The following is a 20,414-nucleotide window of genomic DNA, read 5'->3' as shown; positions in this document are numbered from 1 at the left end:
CGGTAGACAGAGGAGGGATGTTTGAAACTGGCGAGAGAAAAGGGGTATATATATGTTGCAACATTTATTGTACTATGCCGCAAGAGTTGTAACGCATGCAGATGGGGGTGAGCTTCCTTCTTGTTGTATTGATCGACGGCAAAGTAAAGTTGTTGCTGCTTGCAAATGACATGCGTCGTGCTCATCTTCCTATGGTTGCAGGACATGCTGACATTTAACGCGCATCATAATCTCATACCTTCCTTGATCAACCTGTATGACAAATATGCAATAAATCACCCATAGCTTTATATGAGATAACAGGAAAGATCAATCTATCAGAAGTTCAGAACTCCAAGAAGAAATTGAAGGATACCAGCTACCTCTTCCTTGCCCGTGTTCATGGTAGTTATCATGTTTTCGTCGCTCTTCCAATGAGGGCGTTGCTAAACACTAAATTACATGCTCAAAAGATGTTGCAGGAGGTAAGAGTGCAATAGGGCAATGGCCATGCCAAGGTGCTTCATAGTTACTCGGGAGGCGGCAGCCATGTAACATGCAAAAGAATCTGTAGCAGATAGCCAATGGAGGAGGAGAGCCTGGTGAGAGGTTCGAGACTCAATCCGTGGAGACAAACCATATATAGCAGAAAAGTGAAAAGTATTGCAGATTAATTTCCATTAGCCTGTAGCCAATAATCTGAAGGTCAGTAGGTTATGGTGTGATCGTTGCGGAAGTTGGGGATGGGGCGAGGCCGCACAGATTCCTACGTAATGATTTTGGTTGACACATGTCATGAAAAAAATCTTGGACTTGAAATCCTCTTCACACATCTTGCTACCCCGCTGGCAAGACCTAAAAAATAAAATCCGCACAATTATCCAACTCTCCAAAATTCCAGGTTGGAGAACACATATTATGAATCTGGGCGGAACGGACATATGCTCATCGATTTTAGTGGAAATCAACACACGAACCTCCAGGACAGTAATCTTGCGGATGCGCTCGCGAGGCGGCAGCCGGGTAACGTGTGAAAGAATCAGCAGCATGTACACCACCTATCTATACCGTGCATGCACCTGGACATATAAGCATTTGACTGTAGCGAGTTGGAGGTTAGCTGACGCATTATCAGACCTTGTGATTTGACTTCGGTTCAGAACAGTACAGCAGCCAGCACAGCACGAAGACAAATACTCTCTCTCCTGTAATCCTGTTCTCTCTATCTCTCCCTTCGACCTTTCTTTTCTCTCACGCGGCTCTCTCTCTCTATATATATATATCCTCCACTTTCTCTCTCTTAAGAGCAGCTTTCTCTCCTCCCCTTCTATTCTCTCAAAGCTTCTCTCTCGTACGGATCTGAGAGATCTCTCTCCAATTCTAAATCTCCCGCTACTTTCTCTCTCTTAAAAACTGCTCTCTCCTCTCATATTTTGTATCTCACTCTCCCTATTAAGGAGGCTAAATCTCAGAAAATCTCTCCCTTCCCATCTTTCTTCCCCCTTTCGCTCACATGGGACTGTTCCAAGCAGAAGGAAACGCTCTAACTCTCCCCTTTACAACGTCACCCTCTCTCTATCAGTTGAGATAGCAGGTGTACCTGTATGGCAGCGCAAAAAATCCCCAGGAGAAAGCATGGATCAATGATATGCGGGAGAGCCTGCCATAGATAAAAACATCAATACTTGGAAGATTGGGGCTGGTTTTGTGGTCTGGGAGTTTCATGAGAACACGTATGCCACCTGAAAAAAACGTACATGAAAACTCAAGGAAACAATCTGCATGATGCTGAGAAATCACATGGTGGATGAGGCAGACCTGGTTTCTTCATGTTGCACCCACGAATCAACTGGAGGCACTTCAAGGCGTGGGCATGCCACCCATGAATCAACTGGAGGCAGTTCAAGACGTGGACATGGTTGCGAGCTTCCGGCTGGATTGGAAAGCAAAAATCAAGAACATGAGAATGCCAGATGCGTTGCTTTTTTTGTTGATGGAAGAGGAATAGATAGGACACCAACATCGTGAGATTGGATGAGAGAAGCTTAAATTTTTCTTTCGTCTTTTTGTTTTTACGGAAGGAGCTAGAGTAGATGAGTTTTCTAAAAAAGAAAGAGATTGCTTTAATTAGAGGAGAAGAAATGGTGGATTGGTAGTAGAATTGTGTCTTAATTGGATTCTATTGTTACAACAAATGAACAATTGTGGGCCCTGGTTTTTTTTCACAATTGACCAAAATTTCAGCCGAGAGTTATATGAGTCGATCTAGACCGTAATAATTCGGTCCCATCAGATTAACAGCCCATAAAATTTAATTAACATGGTAATTTCTAGGGAGTCTATAATTAGTATAGGTATAGATAGATAGATAGATAGATAGATAGATCCTTTGTCTTGTCCCATCTCAGACCATGTTCTGTGTGCCCTTTCGATTCAGACTGGAATTCTGAGATGCAAAATTTTCAGATTCGGAAGTTTTTGGTTTGCCCTCATTAAAGCATCCGGAAGTTTTTGGCACTTGTTGTAGCTTTAATGAGTGCAAACCAAGACTGCTGAATTACCTCAGAAAATTTTCAGCATTCGGGTTTTCTCGAGGTAATTTAGCAGTCTTGGTTTGCCCTCATTAAAGCTACAACAAGTGCCACATCTCTGCCTGCTAAGTTAAAACGCCTCAGGTATGCACTAAAAGAGTTGGAACAAATCGATCTCCAAATTGAGTTTACTCATTGAGAACTGTAATCGTGTGCTCCTCCAACTCGACAATTTGGAAGAACTAAGACAGTTAACTATACATGAAGGCAAACTTCAGAAAAATTACCCAAATTACCGACAACACTAATGAAAATGACATTCTCAACGACACCTACACTGAATATGACCAAGCTTTTGTACTCGCTTTATTTGGAGAAAAAAGGAGAGAGGAGCAGAATATGATCGATTTGGAGTTGAGCTTTTTCTACGGCCACAAGGCAAAAAAAAAGCATCCACTGCAAATGCACCCAAAAAATGAGCGATAGAGGTGAAAGAAAAAGAGAAGACGGCGAAGCAGAGGAAACAGAAATCAAAGACAGCTAAAAGAAATTACAGACGAGCAGACCTAGCTAGACACTAAGCATGGCTAAATGTTCGATGCCGCTAAGACAACTTACACGTCGCTGACCGGAACCGGCACACCGGCCTCTCTCTTCATGTCTGTCGGTGTCGCTACGGCAGCGGCAGGGGGCGGCACCGAGTACTCTGGTGACCCTGCGACAGGCGTCCTCCACATCCCGCATGTACGTACCGTTTCTTGGAGGTTGAGGTTTCCATTTTCGACAAGCTACGCCGTGCTACTTAAGGCCGCAACCAACCAGCAATGCATGCGGTGTGCGCGGTGTGCGCGGTGTGTCAGCTGAGAGAGAGGCACTCCCACGCTTCAAACTTCCTCAGTCCAAGCAGAAACCGACACCAACCTCGCCGCCGGCGAAGGGCTGAATAATGGGTGGTTTCAGCCGAGCCAGCTGCTTCCTCTGCCTGGGCCCAAGGAAGAAGGAAGTCCCACCGCCTCCCCGGGCCGAACCGCGCCGAGCCGCTGCGGCAGGAACCTTCGCTGGGACGAGCTCGCGGCCTTCGCCTTGGACGAGCTGGCGGCGGCGACCAGGAACTTCGGAGACGACTCCCGCGTCGTTGGTCCGGAGGCGGGTCTCTACAAAGGCTACCTCAAGAGCATCAACCAGGTGGTGACAGTCCTGGGTGGCAGACTAATCCTTTTTTCCTCAGTTCCATATGTACCGGCATGTCATACGTATTCGTTTGTAGATCGTTAGTAGGAGTATTAACCTGCAGCATGCCGCGGAGCAACTCAACAGCGAGTTTCTCGCCCATGTCCTGACGCTGAGCGCGCTGCGCCACCCGAATGTCGTCAACCTCATTGGCTTCTGCGCGGACGGCCAATACAGAATCTTGGTTCACGAGCACGTGCCATTGGGTTCTCTCGAAGATCACCTCCACCCCCGTGGTAAATTTTTGTTTGGATCATGCCAAACCCTGTAAATTCCGCTCATGATTCGATCGCTTGAGTTTGTGTTAATTAACCACCGGATCGATCTTGTGCTCCCCTCACCAGACCGGTCTCCAGCAGGCAAAGCACCGTTGGACTGGAACACAAGGATGAACATAGCTGCCCGTGTGGCCAAAGGTTTAGAGTATCTGCACCACAAAGGTGTGGTGTACCGCAAATCCATGGGTAGCTTGGACATCCTGCTCGGAGATGGCTACCACCCAAAGATGTCCCAGCATGGACTGGCAGACCTTGGACGGTTGCTTGCAGAGGATAACAAAGGCTGGTGTACTGATTTCTGGGGAAGCACTACCATTGCCCCCGAGACATACGTTACCGGGAAGGTGACCAAGGAGTCGAACGTGTACAGCTTCGGCGGACTGCTGCTGGAGATGATCACAGGGCGGAGGCCCATTGAGCCCGCCGACGAGGATCGGAACCTTATCGCATGGGTAAGTCCATTACCGTTCACATATTATTTGTAATCTACAGAGTGAATGATGTCATGTTTGCTGCTGGATCAGGCCACACGATTGATGAAGGACAGGAGCCAATTGCGAAGGATGGCAGACCCGGCGCTGCAGGGCCGGTACCCGTCCATGGATTTGGAGGAGGCCCTCACAGTTGCTTCCATGTGCGTCCACCAACAGCCGGCCATGAGATCGCCCATCGGCACCGTCGTCACAGCTCTGTCTCGCCTCGCCTATGATGTCGATCCACCCGAATCATCACACCCTGCGGCACCTAGTTAACCTAGCTAGTAGAGAAATGATCATGCGCCCGACATCTCCAGATGCATCGGTCATCATCAAGTTATATTAGTTCCTTGCTTGCTGTGATATGTGACTGTTGCTTGTTTTGGAATAAGAATAACAAGTGCCTGGCCTGTATTAATATGCATTCAGAGGTTGTCTTGGTTCTAGAGGTGGAAAGGTGTGTGGGCGGCATAAGCAAGATCGGCAAGTTTCAGCTGAACTGATCCATCCCGGTATCTTCCATACATTCCAAGAGGCAGACTAATTAAGAGAGAAGGAAACAAGTTAAATTGGAGTCTGAAGTTGCTTGCATATTCTTGTCCTTCAGCTGGCAGTGGAGCTCCCTCAAGATAGCTTTATTCTTCTTTGTGCTTGCAACAGCAAGTCTAGAGGATAAAACCGCACCCATCAGGATATTACAATCATGAAACAACATTGTCAGTGACCCATGATCAAACATACTGCACTTGTTATTTCAAAAAAATAAAAATATACAGCACTTGTTATTTAAAAAAAACATACAGCACTTGCAGTGGGCATGCATGCACCCATGGCTGAGGCATGGTGGCAGCTAGGATCACTTCTAGTCATCGGACAGGAGAAACATGTGGTTATCAGGAGGCCCTTCAAAAGAATCTGCATACTGGACATCAAGCATACTGCTATTGTTATGTAACACATAACTGTAGGAGCGTTTTAACATCTGTTCATTCAAGTTCAGAGGTAGCAAAACGGATGACTGAATATGAAATTTGACGCTGCCAAGGGATATTTTAAGCTGATAAGAATCGGAGAGATTTACCTAAAAACCATCAGGAAATATTACACCGAACTGGGAATCATTTGGTGAGTCACATTCGAGGACAGGCTCAGATGCAAGGAAAAACAGGTCTACTATGCTGCAAGCCTGCAACTCGTCAATGCACAGAACACAAGACGAGCATATTAGCATGATGTTCGTTCTGGTTCAGAGGCGACAGACTAAATTATTGAATTACAAAATATTGCGTTCGAAGATAGCCGCATAAGGAAAAAATATGGATTGAAAAGCACATGTATCATGTATGAGCACACATATCCAATTTTTCACTTGCTGATGACAAAAGGATGTTACCATCAAGATCACGCCACCACGGCAAGAACAAGGTAACTTTTTACTACAGCACCAGAGCATTTCCACCGCTCGACACAAACTGACGACCTAGCACATCTATCCACCCGCAGGCACGACTCAAACTAGGCCGTCTCGCAACAGATGCGGCGGGCAAGATAGGCAAATCTGGCAAGCAACAAGGTACATTTAGAACAGAGAAAAAACCTTAAAGCATAGAACTGCACTACTACATACAGCGCCATTTCGTTTTGCAACTACAATACTGAAATGAGAGATAAATAAAGTCATGCTCACGCAGAAGTTTCAATGCTAATTCTGTACCTTGAATTGAATTCCTAAGAGTTTCCTTGTCTGTCTTTCCTGGACCTGGGTACATGTAAATAAACGATAAAATAGACGCCAAAACAAAAATTATATGCAGATGGATCTTAAGAAAAGTGGAGCAAAAACATGTCCGACCGTTCAGAGAAGGAATTTCTATTGCAAAAATATGCAGCGTCTCACCTCCTCAGCTAGGATTTCATGGTTCTTCAGTTCATTAAACCAGAAATCTGGCATACTTTTTCCTCTGCAGCGAAGCATTATGAACAAGTCAAAGACTGTTCTACATTCCTTTTTCATCAAATGATCTCTTTCCAACATAAAGTTACTCAACAGATCTATATTTCTTTCTGATCTAGCAGTTTCACCTGTGCCATCTTTAGTTACACTTTCTACCTCAATCACACTGCAGAATTTGCAGGTGAGGAAATCCATCGATCATAGAACAAACAAATATGAACCTGCAAAATAGAAACATCTTTTGTCTATCTGCATCATATTTAGTGGTGTAGTTGTGATCATGGTACATCTGAGAGTAAGAGTCATTTTCCAGCAGTTGCAAGAGTCGAAATTAAAAATTGGAAACAGGAAAAACAGAGACACAAATTAGAACAGATGGATACACAGAACTGAAGGACGAGCCAAGGTTATTCGTTCAGATTCAGATGCAACCAAAAAAAGATTACTAGTGATTGCGAATTTACGGCACGGTAGCTATAACTGACAGTAAATTTCACAAGTTGGGTTAATCAAATGTACCAGTTGAGGAACCACATTCAACAACAAGCTCATAAACAATGAAAAACAAGCATCAGAAGGCACAGATCTTAGAACAGATAACAAACATTTTCATTTCAGTTACTGATGACAGCAAGGAGGTGACATCAGATCAGGAACACTACATCCACCATGGCACGAACAGACACTACAAACACGCACAATTTCACCGCTGAACACATCTGGCTAAGACGACGACTAACAGACGACGACGCACAGAGCTTAGGCCCTCTCTCCACGGATGCGGCGGGCGAGCTGGATGTCCTTGGGCATGATGGTGACGCGCTTGGCGTGGATGGCGCAGAGGTTGGTGTCCTCGAAGAGCCCCACCAGGTAGGACTCGGCGGCCTCCTGCAGGGCGGAGACGGCGGAGGACTGGAAGCGGAGGTCGGTCTTGAAGTCCTGGGCGATCTCCCTCACCAGGCGCTGGAAGGGGAGCTTGCGGATGAGCAGCTCGGTGCTCTTCTGGTACTTGCGGATCTCGCGGAGCGCGACGGTGCCGGGGCGGAAGCGGTGCGGCTTCTTGACGCCGCCGGTGGCCGGGGCGGACTTGCGGGCGGCCTTGGTCGCCAGCTGCTTCCTCGGCGCCTTGCCGCCGGTGGACTTCCTCGCCGTCTGCTTGGTGCGGGCCATGGAGTCGGAGATGCGCCGGGAGGCTGTTGAGGAGGGGGGAGCGCTGGGAGGGTTGGGGGATTGGAGTGAGGAGGAAGAAGGGGAATGGGCGGCGTTAAATAGGGAAGGAGGGGAGCGCCGAGCGGGCGGGGGATTGGAGCGGGGAGCCGCGCGTTGGTTTTGGTTTTTCGGGAGGGATGGTGGGGCGTGGACCGTTGGATGCGTCGTGCGTGGACGGCTGCGATCTGGTTTCGAGGGGGCGATCCGTGGGAGGTGGGACCGCGCGCTCTGATTGGTTGAAGAGGAGTCCGAGGGGGTGATCCGCGGCGAGGTGGCTCGCGTGCCCTTATTGGTCGAAGAGGAGTCATCCGGATCGTGCCCCGCGCCACTGATTTTGCGTGCACACTGAAGGCCGGAGACGAAACGAAATGGCCTGGGAGAAGGGCGCGATCGTGTTCGCTCTTTGCCGCCAACACGCCCAAATAAAAAAAAAACTTTTTTTGCGGGGTGCCCAAATAAAAAACCTACTGATAACTAGAAACAGTTTCCCGGCAAAAAAAATATAGAAATATTACAGTACAAACAATTGTTCTGGCATTCGAATTTGAACGATTTGTGGGCGAGTGTTCCTCGAATCAAAAGAGAAAGAAGGAATAAATTGTGCGTCTTTCTTCTCGTTCAGAATATATTATCATCCCATTTTAATTGTGCTACGCATTGCTTCTACGTATTGCAGCACCGTTTGCAAACTAGCATCACACGACACGAGGAATTAGCTGAATGCAAAAACTATATTCAGTTATGTTCAAAAAAGAAACTAGAATCAGTTGATACACCGAGGCCATGCCACTGTCGCTTCAGCTATGAGTCACTCACTTGACTCCTCTCCTCGGTCCTGAATGAAGAAACAAATGTGCCAAAGATATCACAACCCCGAACTGTAGATGATACTACCGTGGCGCTGGCCGGTCACAAAAAAGTTACCAATCCATCTTCAGATGCTGCCAAGTCTGAACCTACGGCCACAATCTTTTGTGCACAAAACGGCATGCAAGTTTTCTTCAGTAAACAGCGAGAAAATAAACGCAAAGAAGCATCGCTCTAGAACCTCATCTTGTTTATCCAACAAGCAATGCAAAACGACTTACGTTTGGCAATTTCAGAGTAGCGCGCAGAACTGACTGATATACTATTGGGGTACCGAACCAAAAACAGGACAGGGCAAGGCAAACGTTAACGATAATCACACAAGTGCGATTATCATCAGAAGAAATCACCAGCAACAGAAATGCATCATTATTTCTTAATCACATATCATCAGTTTGCACAAGTTGCAGCACTATGCAGCAATTTCCACTCCAATCCATGAAGAGTACTGCTACTTGCAGATAACCAGAGTTCAACAAAGATACACATATCATCAGTTTGCCAAACATAGATGCGTTCAGTTTCAGAAGAATCTGAAAGCGATATCTCATCTGAAAACTGAACTTGTGTTGCTACAAACAGGTGGCGGAGATTAGTACAGGCACTTGCTACTGGCTGGTACAAATCAGGTCGGACTGATCGTAATTACTAGCAGCGGAAATGCAACACTCTAAATCCCATCTCAGTTTGCAAAACAAGATTCGGCAAGCAATCAGCCATTCTGAACCAGCAATGCCACTACTTTTGCAGATGCAATGCAAAGGCTTGGTTTATAAGAGCAGGAAAGACAGCATTAGTAAGATCATGTAGTACCACAACTGCGACATTTTCTAGATAGATTTCATCAGTTTGCAAAAGCAACACGTTCAGTTCTTACATCCAACCAGCCAACAAAGCGTTGGCAATCATCACCCAGCACGCGCACTACAGCTACCACTACTTGCAGATGGAGATAAGCAGAGTCAACAGCGACTACAAATACAGCAGACGGCCACATCTGTCACAACAAGCGGCGCGTCGTCAGTCTAGGAGGAGGTGAACTTGGTGACGGCCTTGGTGCCCTCGGAGACGGCGTGCTTGGCGAGCTCCCCGGGGAGGACGAGGCGGACGGAGGTCTGGATCTCCCGGGACGTGATGGTGGGCTTCTTGTTGTAGCGGGCGAGCTTGGCCGACTCCCCGGCGAGCTTCTCGAAGATGTCGTTGATGAAGGAGTTCATGATGGACATGGCCTTGGAGGAGATGCCGATGTCGGGGTGCACCTGCTTCAGCACCTTGAAGATGTAGATCTTGTACGTCTCCACGCCCTTCTTCGCCTTGCTGCCCTTCTTGCGGCCCCGGGTCTTCGCCTCGCCGCCGGCCTCCTTGGACGCCGTCTTGCCCGCCGGCAACCGCTTCTCGGCCTTGGGCTTCTTGCCCGCGGGGGTCTTCTCCGCCGCCTTCTCGACCTTGTTCTCGGCCGCCGGCTTCTTGTCTGCCTTGGGGGCCATGGCTGCCGCTGCGGGTGGGGTTGGGAGCTTCGGTGGTTGGGGGCGTGAGTTTGCTGGAGGGAGGCAGGGGAGGTGGGGGCTGAGATGGTGTGGGGAATTGAGGAGGGTGGGTGCTGGGATTTATAGAGGGGGGGAGGTGGGCGCTGATTGGTGGAGGGGTTGGCGCCCGGATCGCTGACGTGGACCGATAGGATGCGCGTTCTGTTTGCCTCGCCGGACAGATCTTGACCGTATATTTCGTATCGATCGTCCCGCTCTCGAACCGCAAAGCACATCCAAGGCATCGTAGAACAAGGCGGCATGTGATGCAAATGTATTTGCTTTTATTTTTTGCGAGTATATTTGCTTTGTTGTACTATTTCCTACCCCAAACCTGTATATGTACGAGCATTGTTTTCTCTTTTTTTTTTGCGAGATAAGCATTTTTCTCTTCTTTTTTTCTAGAAAAGGGTGAAGCCAACTTGTTTCTTGAGGAATGTAGAAATAGGATGGGCAGCCTTTTTTTTAAGGTCAGGAACCAGCTTTGCTTGATTTTCTTATTCTTTTTAGGGTAGGTTTATTTGGTTTTTCTTTTGCGAAAAAATGGAGATTGTAGTACTTAGGGTTGACGAATGACGTACATACACAGGCTTACAGCTTCTTTCATTCCGGAGCTCAACCACACAGCAACACGAGAAGTACTACGACCCAAGGTTTTGGCTACCGAATCCTAAGCCTAAGAGGTGGGAAATGCGGTTACCGAAAAAAACCGAGCGGATACATTTAAATTCTTTTAACCGGAATTCAAAATCACATCTATTTGAGCTAGGTATACATATGTGTTATACTCGTTTTAGTGAGGAGTGTCATCTGAGTTGCAACACGAGGCAATTCGCAGGCTTGGGGTGAACCCTAGCCGCCACACCTCCTTCAGACCCAATCACTCCTACCGCCGTTGTCGGGCAAAGCCCACGCGGAATTTTCATCACCAAAGATGACATCTCTCCTTTTGTATCTATTTTTCCAATATATTATTTTAGCTTCCAACAGTTTTAGTATGTGTTTCTTGAGAATATTCTTGAAGTTGTTTTTAATCAGAGTGAGGGGCCTCTGATCTTCAATACCATCCATAAGAGTTGATACATAGTTGCAAGCTTCTACAATGGAGTTGAGTATGGATACGTTTTTGCTCCACTTCTTTAAACCCTACATGACACAATTGAATCTCGCAGACACATCTCTAGTTGTGTTGCTTAGTGAGAAATTTAAGTTCAAACATCTCCTAACAGTTTCATGAAATCCATCAAATTCCATCCAATAATTTTCAAATATGAATATAGATGCTTTGGGGATATCACTGCCAATCTTGATATGCATGATTGCTACCTCTTGAGCACTGCGTTGGTTTTCCCTTGAAGAGGAAATGATGATGCAGCAAAGTAGCGTAAATATTTCCCTCAGTTTTTGAGAACCAAGGTATCAATCCAGTAGGAGATCACGCTCAAGTCCCACGCACCTACACAAACAAATAAGAATCTCGCAGCCAACGCGATAAAGGGGTTGTCAAGCCCTTCACGGTCAGTTACGAGAGTGAGATCTGATAGATATGATAAGATAATATTTTTTGGTATTTTTATGATAAAGATGCAAAGTAAAATAAACGGCAAAGGAAATAACTAAGTATTGAAAGATTAATATGATGGAAGATAGACCCGGGGGGCATAGGTTTCACTAGTGGCTTCTCTCAAGAGCATAAGTATTACGGTGGGTAAACGAATTACTGTCGAGCAATTGATAGAATTGAGCATAGTTATGAGAATATCTAGGTATGATCATGTATACAGGCATCACGTCCGAGACAAGTAGACCGACTCCTGTCTGCATCTATTACTATTACTCCACACATCGACCGCTATCCAGCATGCATCTAGAGTATTAAGTTCATAAGAACAGAGTAATGCTTTAAGGAAGATGACATGATGTAAAGGGATAAACTCATGCAATATGATACAAACCTCATCTTTTTATCATCGATGGCAACAATACAATACGTGTCGGTTCCCTTTCTGTCACTGGGATCGAGCACCGCAAGTTTGAACCCAAAGCTAAGCACTTCTCCCATTGCAAGAAATATCAATCTAGTAGGCCAAACCAAACTGATAATTCGAAGAGACTTGCAAAGATAAACCAATCATACATAAAAGAATTCAGAGGAGAAGCAAATATTGTTCATAGATAATCTGGATCATAAACCCACAATTCATCGGATCTCGACAAACACACCGTAAAAGAAGATTACATCGAATAGATCTCCAAGAGAACCGAGGAGAACTTTGTATTGAGATCCAAAGAGAGAGAAGAAGCCATCTAGCTAATAACTATGGACCCATAGGTCTGAAGTAAACTACTCACACATCATCGTAGAGGCCATGGAGTTGATATAGAGGCCCTCCGTGATCAATGCCCCCTCCGGCGGAGCTCCGGAAAAGGCCCCAAGATGGGATCTCTCGGGTACAGAAGGTTGCGGCGGTGGAATTAGGTTTTCGTGGTGCTCCTGGATGTTTGGGGGGTACGTGGATATATATAGGAGGAAGAAGTATGTCGGTGGAGCAACAGAGGGCCCACGAGGGTGGAGGGCGCGCACAGGGGGGGTAGGTGCGCCCCCTGCCTCGTGCCTTCCTCCCTTGCTTCTTGACGGCCACTCCAAGTCTCCTGGATCACGTTTGTTGAGAAAATCACGTTCCCGAAGGTTTCATTCCATTTGAACTCCGTTTGATATTCTTTTTCTTCGAAACCCTAAAATAGGCAAAAAAAACAACAATTTGGGCTGGGCCTCCGATTAGTAGGTTAGTCCCAAAAATGATATAAAAGTGTAAAATAAAGCTCATTAACATCCAAAATAGATAATATAATAGCATGGAGCAATAAAAAATTATAGATACGTTGGAGACGTATCAATGATGAGTGTTATTCTTGCACTCCTCTAACCTGAGTTTAAACCAAAATATTTCATTTAAACCGAGATATTCGCTCCGGAATTGTCATGAATGACTAATGAATGCAAAAGATTCCAAATATCTGATATTTATTTTGTTTCACATGAAATGGGCTAATCATGGACGAAATCGAGCCAATACATGGAAATAAGTAAAGTGGAGAGGGGAGATCAAGTGGGAGGAGCAACAGAGGCGCCAGAGTAGAAGATGGTGTCCCATACCACCGCGCCCGCTCGTATGGGCGGTCGTACGGCGTGCCAGCCGAGGTGCCTAATCCACTTGAACAACCTTTATAAAAAGGCGTACGCCGAATGAGCAACAGAGCATCGCAGAACAAGCCAGTAATCGTCATCTTCATAGTAGCCATCTCCATCAACCCTAGCCGCCGCCATTTCCCATCTCCATAGCCACAACCTTCACCGCCACCATAGTTCTCAACCATCTAGCCATGCTTGTAATCATGTATCACACACGACATCCATTGTAAGACATAATATCAATCAATCTTCATGGTGTGTTCTTCGGTGAGTTCTTCGTGTGATGTGATCTCCATGTGTGAGTAGTTCGGTAAGGTCACGGGTTGAGGCAAGGGCCTTGTAACCAGATGTATTTGTTGGTGGGATCGATGGAAGTACCTCTTAACGTCCTCGTATGTGTAGCATACAATTGTTTTATAGTTGTTTCTTGTCTCGTCCGCGTTCTTCATCCCTGCAGGTACCCGGGATCATGGAGAGCGAGTCACGGAGAGGCTAAGGGCAGAGAAACCGTTAAGTGTTATTCTGAACACCGGTGACAGAAAGGTTTAGTACGGTAACACGGATCCTATCATTAGGGATTCAAGTGGCATAGTCATTAAACACCCAATGGTTTTGTCCGATTATTGCTATCTTAATTACTGGGGCAACCCTGCGAGACGGATAGGGCCTTCGACTGAACAGCTGACTCTTGATGCAGGACGCGTGTCGGCCAACACGTAATTTGGACACACACCCACTTCGATAGTAGCAAACACATCTTGATTGATGACTTCCAGAGCACAAATTAAGATCAGGATGACCCCGACACAAATATATGGTTGTAACCATAAGTTCTCATACCCACGCCTATTTTCACTATAAGTGTTTTTAGCGCCAGCTTGATTTACGATCCAGTCAAAAGCTGGAATTTAGTTATCTAGCAAAAGCTTATTTGAGCCATTAGCTTAAAGGGCACCGTCCTCTCGTGGGTTCAATAACTTAGGGTCACCTCTTGGGAAAAGGGTGAGAATCCTTTCTTCTTCATTTCTAGATCACCAAAGGAACTAATCAATGCATAGGGATGTGGTATGATGTAATTCTGGCCATTGGGAGAGCAATAGTATTTGGGGGCGAAATAGTCCAATTTACAGAAGTAAATATCTAAACAAGTTTTTTCCAACAATGGGTTGTCTTGCATACCTCTCCATGTGTAACTTTTCCTCTTTAGAGGGATCTCCACAAGATCAAGTGCTTGAATGGCACTGTTGAGAAGTAGCATGTTGTTTGAATCACCATCAAGCCTGCTCCTGTCAGCGGGGCTTCTAATTAGGTTGAAATCACCAAGGATCATCCAATGGTCCATAGTTGTAGTGTCCACATTATTCAACCAGTTAATAAAATCTGCTCTTCATCATTCTGGCAAGGTCCATATACATTAGTGACGTAGAAAATATTACCAGATAACACACATACCAGCTTGACTGTAAGTTGATAGTAGTTCTGACTGACGATAATGCCATTAAATAGATTGCCATTTCATATAGTGACAATACCCTAGAGCTGCCAATGGATGGATCATAAGCAATCTGGTTGAACCTCCATGGAGAGAATTTTCTTAGACATGAGATGTCAAACAGTTCTCGTTTGGTTTCTTGAATGCATATACTGTTACAATTACTTTCCTTAATTTTCTGTCTCAAGTCATCCCATCTTTCCTGAGAATTAATCTCTACTTCTAACGGAGCAGTTGGTAGTCTCGCTTCCAGGGTTTTTTTCGTCCCACCTCCCATGGTTTTTTTGGTACCTCGTCCCACCTCACACCAAGCCGTCACGAACCGAAAAAACCGTGTACCGAAGCCCCCACCCGCCCCACGCACTCCAGGGCCTAACCTTCGATCGCACCCAAGACAATCCAGCGAAGAAAAACCTACAAAAATTAACCAGCGAAAAAAAACCTAATGGAGGAGTTGGTAGTCCGGTACGGTTTATTTTCAACACTTTCCTAATGACAAAGGATCACGGATCTAACTTTCCTACCTTAGCCAAATCAACGAATCTCTCTCATTAATGCAATTTGCTTTAGGAAACAAGTAATAGATTCTTTCCTACCTTAGCCAAATCAACGGATCTCTCCCATTAATGCAATTTGCTTTAGGAAACAAATAATAGATTCTTTCCAACCTTAGCCAAATCAACGGATCTCTCTTATTAATGCAATTTTCTTTAGGAAACAAATAATAGATTCTTTCCTACCTTAGCCAAATCAACGGATCTCTCCCATTAATGCAATTTGCTTTAGCAAACAAATAATAGATTCTTTCCTACCTTAGCCAAATCAACGGATCTCTCTCATTAATGCAATTTGCTTTAGGAAACAAATAATAGATTTTCAGGAAACAAATAATCTCTAATCTCTATCTCTAATCTCTAATTCTCTAATAATAGTAGTAGTAATAATATTAATAATACCTAAAAGAAACGCAGTGTTCCGTTTCCCGTCTTACTTCGTCGAGCCTCCCTCCCGTGCGCTGTTGGTTTTCCCTGCGTACGTTCCACCCCAAACGTGATTCGTTCTTCTTAATTACGTGGTCCCACCCCCATGTGATCCGGCAAAAGAACCAGCAAAACCGTCATACCCACGCATGCAAGCAACGAAAAATCCACGCAAGCCGTGTCTCCTCCTCCCTGTTCAAACCCTAGCCGCCCCTTCCCAGTTGACGCCGCTAGCGAGTAGCGCATAGCACATGCACCAGTGCAGCCCTTCCGCGGTCCCGCTTGACCTCGCAATGAAACAGCTCGTCGGCATCGACGACGAGCCGGTGCATCCGGTGTTGATTCCTGTGGATGGGTCAAGCAGGACAGGGGGCGGTGGATCCGGGACATAGCCATGAAGTTTGTTTCGATGCGCGCCCAGTATTGTCTCAAGTGCATGGGTCGATCTTGGACAGCGGGCGATGGATCAAGGACATACATAGCAGCTTTCACCTACGCAAATGGCTGACTACTCAACCTCCTCTCGGCGGTGGCAGCGGCCAGGTCTGGTTAGCTACCATTTATCTTTAATACATGCCATGAAAGGCGATCAAGAGGAGCAATCATAAGCAGCGAGGTGTTCCAGGGCTACGAGCGCCAGTACTGTGACTTTGCGTCTCCGAGGTCTTAGCCAAGATCGCCATCCTCTCTTCCCGTGCCTATTTCTATTCGTTGTTGTTGGTTTCGTCTTACATGGTGAGATCTAAGCAGACAAGATGAAGCAGAGGCTCTCTGAGATCCAGTCCGACGTGCAGGATACTGAATCGCTGGTAAATACTAGATTGTGTTTTATGATTTGATCATCCATTCCACTGCCTTACATACTGCCTTTGGGACACTATAAGAACTAGGCATGTGATTTTGGTAGGTGGAGGATTCATTTTGGATGTAGGTGAATGTGTGATTTCTGAAAGCTCTGTATATTAACTTTATGATCTGCTCTTGATTTCCTTCTTGGGGACTAGATTTGAAGATTAGCGAGCTACACCATCTAAAAATCTGGCTGCTGATCCGGGTACATTGCTACTCGGCCTTGCGTTCAATTGAAGTTTCCTGAGATCAACTCTTTTGAAACTTCAAAACGAGTAGTCCTCGTATTTTGAGGTCGCCACTTGCATATTGTTCATCTTTCTGTAAGTTTTGTTCCATTATTTTTGCACTCTATCTGCCAATTTGATTGCATGGTATAGGGTGCGATGATGGCGTGGGCGCCGCACGGGGTAGGAGCAGTGCCCTGCACAGGCCGGCCCATGCCGGGAGCTAGCACCGCGCCAACGCCTCCATGAACGCCGCCATGACGCGTTGCATGGTGTCGCTGTCGGGTGTGGCCCCCAACATCGCGATGTGTGCTCAAGCATGTCGTTTGTGGCTTCAAGCCGCCTGGTGGTCACCGTGGCATCGTGGCTAAACAAGAGGTTGGTGATGAAGAGTCTGCGCTCGTCCAGGCGGATATGGCGGAGCATCCACGGCGATGTGGACGCGGCTGCAGCCGTGGCCGGATGGAGAAGCCTTAGGTCATGGTAGATTATCTACTGATGGCATAATCCTCTAGAGCTACAATAGCCAGAAAGATGCCTTGCCATGGGGAAGCCTCGCTGCTGGAAGCGCCATCAGTGATCTGATTTGAAGAGTCCAACAAGAGGTCAATGGAATTCTCATCTCCAATATGTTCGCATTCTAACATGTCCTTGTTGATTCAGCTGTTACATTGTGTCACAGTTCACTTGTTTTTCACCTTTTTCGTACTACTATGCACTAGAATGTCCATGTTTGCTAATTTGCAGATTGAATTGTTCTGATAAAATATGCTAATATGTGTCACTTCTTTCTGAAAGGTATCTGAAACTCTTAAGTGCATTGCTCCGGTGATAACTTTTTCTTATTGTTTCCATTTTGTGTTCCAGTCAAGATTTTCTTATTTCACAGACATTAGAAGTCTAGAACTGGGATAAAAATAAATAAAGTTTGGAATAAGCTAGAATCTTAATAATCTCCAATATCTGCTCCACATGTGTGGAATCAATCATCCAGATATATATATAGTCGGATTGATGCAGCCATGCCCAATAAGAATCTTCATGTAAATAAATCGAAGGATTCTCTACTGATGAATAGGGAGCTGCACCAGACATCATATGGTCTTTTCATTTTCGTGGTAAGACTGGACTGACCTCAAGACTTAAGTATCTCGGAACCATGCTTTTCCTGTGTAGTTTTCAACATGCTATTACATGGTCTATTAAGTGCGTGTGAAGATTCTTGAATTTACCCTGACATTATGGAACCTTTGTGCTGAAACAATTAAATATGTTAATCTATAATGATAGCAATGAAGACACGCAGTTCCGTTATCAGTACAGTGCAGATGGTCATGTGGCCATTATGGCCTACCTTCAGTATTGTGGTTAACATTGACATGATTAATGTAATCTTCAAAACGACATGTTCCATTTTCCCTATGTATTTCTTTGTTCAGATGCCCTACTATTGTTTTATTGACTGCAGGCAATCTATTTTGTATGGTATGATTTTGTTTGTTGGAGAGATACTAGCTGCCCCTTTTCCACTTGTTAGTAAGTTTTGTAGCAGACTTCTTAATTGATATTATAGACGTTCTAAGGTAGACGTGGTATTTTCAGTTAGACTGATTTCTTGTATTTTATCCACTGTTATAGGAGTTTGTTACCTTTGTTTTTTGATCGAAAATTAAAATGTGCATGCATTGTCGAAGTTTGTGAAGTAGAATTAATAACCTTCTGGTTATTGATCAATATATATATCTTGGATGTCCCATAGCAACGCAAGGGCATTCAGCTATCCTTGAAAAAAAAGAACTATCAAACCGCTCAAGAACCTGCCAGGTCAAGCCTCTCCCTCCGCTGTTTGGCACTGCCTACGCCGTCTCCCCCGAATACCGCGACAGGGAAGATCCGGTCCATCGAGAGAGACCGATGCTATCGACTATTGATGTCGCATGGGAGATCTGCGACAGTGGAAACATGCTCCCCTTTGCGCCAACGGCGCCTCGAGGTCACTGACACGGGTGAACCAGCGATCCGCCGCTGCCATCCCGAGCTACTTTGCCAACGTCATGGGCATGGGCTACTGGCCTTCCAGGTACTCGACCGTCGGGCTTATCGAATTGGGCCGCCACGGTGCTACTGGCCGCCGCCGGTCTCACTATAGATGCATCATGTGCCGTCGGCCATGCCAGCATCGCCGCCTACGTTTCCCAAATCAGTTACCCATATGGTCCATGCATACCCGGAGACGTTGCTGCGTTCACATTTCTCATGGATCTTTGTATTAGCCTGATAGTGTTGGGATCTCGAAATTTTGTTGTAGGTGAAGAAGGGATTCCTATCTCGAAATTCTGCTGTAGGTGAAGCGCCTCCTGTAGGGCATGGAGATGACTAGGGATGCATTGGAAGGCGGGCGACGTAAAGCGCTGGAAAGGAGTATTGTATTATGTATGGTCCTCCTTCGCTTTTTGGAGGGTTGTATAGATGTTTTGATACATAAGATATAATTTCAGGTTCTACATACATATTGGTTTGAGATGTTTTCATGTTTTATCATTTCAATGAATAATGCAATCTGGATTTGTTTTATCATGCCAATTTGTGGTATTCTGTATGGGCTGGTTGGAGAAATATTATTTTTTGACGCACTATGTGTGAACATGTTGAAGGGGCATGACCATCAACGAGCTTGTGGCAGAAGTTTGAATGTGAGTAGCTCCTATCTTTTGTGTACTTATTTTCAGTCTATCAATCAAAGGGTAGAATGATTACACATGCGGTTATTTTGGTGTGAGCTTTGACAAGGGATGCCGATTGTTATGTTGAAGAGGCTAAAATCTTCCTCGGTAAGTGATGTGCATTATGCTTCTGATAAAAAAAAGAGGCTTTAGGGAGTTGATTGTACCCATGAGAGGTGGTCCTGATATTAGGCTTGCTATAACATGTCATATTTAATACGTAATGTTCTTTACCAATCAAATGTTCACGTTTTAGATTATAAAGAATGATGACCTCAAAGACAAAGAGCTCCAAGAACTCGGTTTTGAAACTTTTGGTTAGTCTGAGTAATGAAATGCGACCCTACTGGAAGTTCTACCTCATTTCAGTTTTTCTCTTTTCCATTTAATTATCTATTTCATTCCAAGCTAACTGGAACACATACCTATATCTTTCAATGCAAAACTACACGAGGACTGTGGTCTATGGGATATCAAGCTCCTTCAAATAATCCGCACCAGTTCTTCTGGAGAACAATGTGTATACATGGTCTACAATGGAGTTTACAAGATAGATTCACTTACTCAAAGATTCAGCCTAACATTTTCCATAAGGATTATGTATGTTATACCAACTCTCAGTAATCTATACTACTAATGCCTTAGTTGGTAGTCTCGCCTCACTCCACCTCATCCCACCACTCCTATCTTTCGCCCACCTTTGACATCATCACATCACAGTATTGGGCTGGCCCATTAACGTGTATGTGAACGCAATCCATCGCCTGCCCTCCTCGCGATAATCCCGACGTCCTCGCGATGCCGTCCTCTTCTCCCTGATCTCCTCTACCAGCGTGCCTTCCTTGCGATCCTCCCGATGTGTCCTTGCGTCGCCGTCCTCTTCTCCCCAAACTCCTCTAC

General features: G+C 45.5%; 3 protein-coding genes across 3 annotated transcripts; 1 reads left to right on the top strand and 2 right to left on the bottom strand.

The window, feature by feature from the left end:
- Positions 1-563: 563 nt before the first annotated feature.
- On the top strand, positions 564-4,892 carry LOC125533066 (probable serine/threonine-protein kinase PBL7). Its single transcript, XM_048696853.1, has 5 exons — positions 564-588; positions 3,409-3,695; positions 3,778-3,976; positions 4,085-4,470; positions 4,543-4,892. Exons 1-5 carry the CDS (start codon positions 564-566, stop codon positions 4,768-4,770), a joined length of 1,125 nt encoding a protein of 374 aa, XP_048552810.1. The 3' UTR covers positions 4,771-4,892.
- Positions 4,893-7,035: 2,143 nt separating this feature from the next.
- LOC125526857 (histone H3.2-like) lies at positions 7,036-7,678 on the bottom strand. The gene has a single exon (XM_048691476.1). It carries the CDS (start codon positions 7,616-7,618, stop codon positions 7,208-7,210), a length of 411 nt encoding a protein of 136 aa, XP_048547433.1. The 5' UTR covers positions 7,619-7,678; the 3' UTR covers positions 7,036-7,207.
- Positions 7,679-9,331: 1,653 nt separating this feature from the next.
- On the bottom strand, positions 9,332-10,107 carry LOC125526849 (histone H2B.2). Its single transcript, XM_048691467.1, has one exon. It carries the CDS (start codon positions 10,009-10,011, stop codon positions 9,550-9,552), a length of 462 nt encoding a protein of 153 aa, XP_048547424.1. The 5' UTR covers positions 10,012-10,107; the 3' UTR covers positions 9,332-9,549.
- Positions 10,108-20,414: the final 10,307 nt, after the last annotated feature.

Source organism: Triticum urartu, chromosome 1 (genome assembly GCF_003073215.2).
Source record: "Triticum urartu cultivar G1812 chromosome 1, Tu2.1, whole genome shotgun sequence".
Taxonomy (NCBI): domain Eukaryota; kingdom Viridiplantae; phylum Streptophyta; class Magnoliopsida; order Poales; family Poaceae; genus Triticum; species Triticum urartu.
The sequence above is the reverse complement of the archived record's forward strand: the minus strand, read 5'-3'. Positions and strand labels throughout refer to the sequence as shown.

Coding starts and splice junctions, on each gene's coding strand:
- LOC125533066 (XM_048696853.1), top strand. CDS start 564: ATGGAGGAGGAGAGCCTGGTGAGAG. Junction 3,696..3,777: donor ACCTCAAGAGCATCAACCAG/GTGGTGACAGTC, acceptor ATTCGTTTGTAG/ATCGTTAGTAGGAGTATTAA. Junction 4,471..4,542: donor ATCGGAACCTTATCGCATGG/GTAAGTCCATTA, acceptor CTGCTGGATCAG/GCCACACGATTGATGAAGGA.
- LOC125526857 (XM_048691476.1), bottom strand. CDS start 7,618: ATGGCCCGCACCAAGCAGACGGCGAGGAAGTCCACCGGCGGCAAGGCG.
- LOC125526849 (XM_048691467.1), bottom strand. CDS start 10,011: ATGGCCCCCAAGGCAGACAAGAAGCCGGCGGCCGAGAACAAGGTCGAG.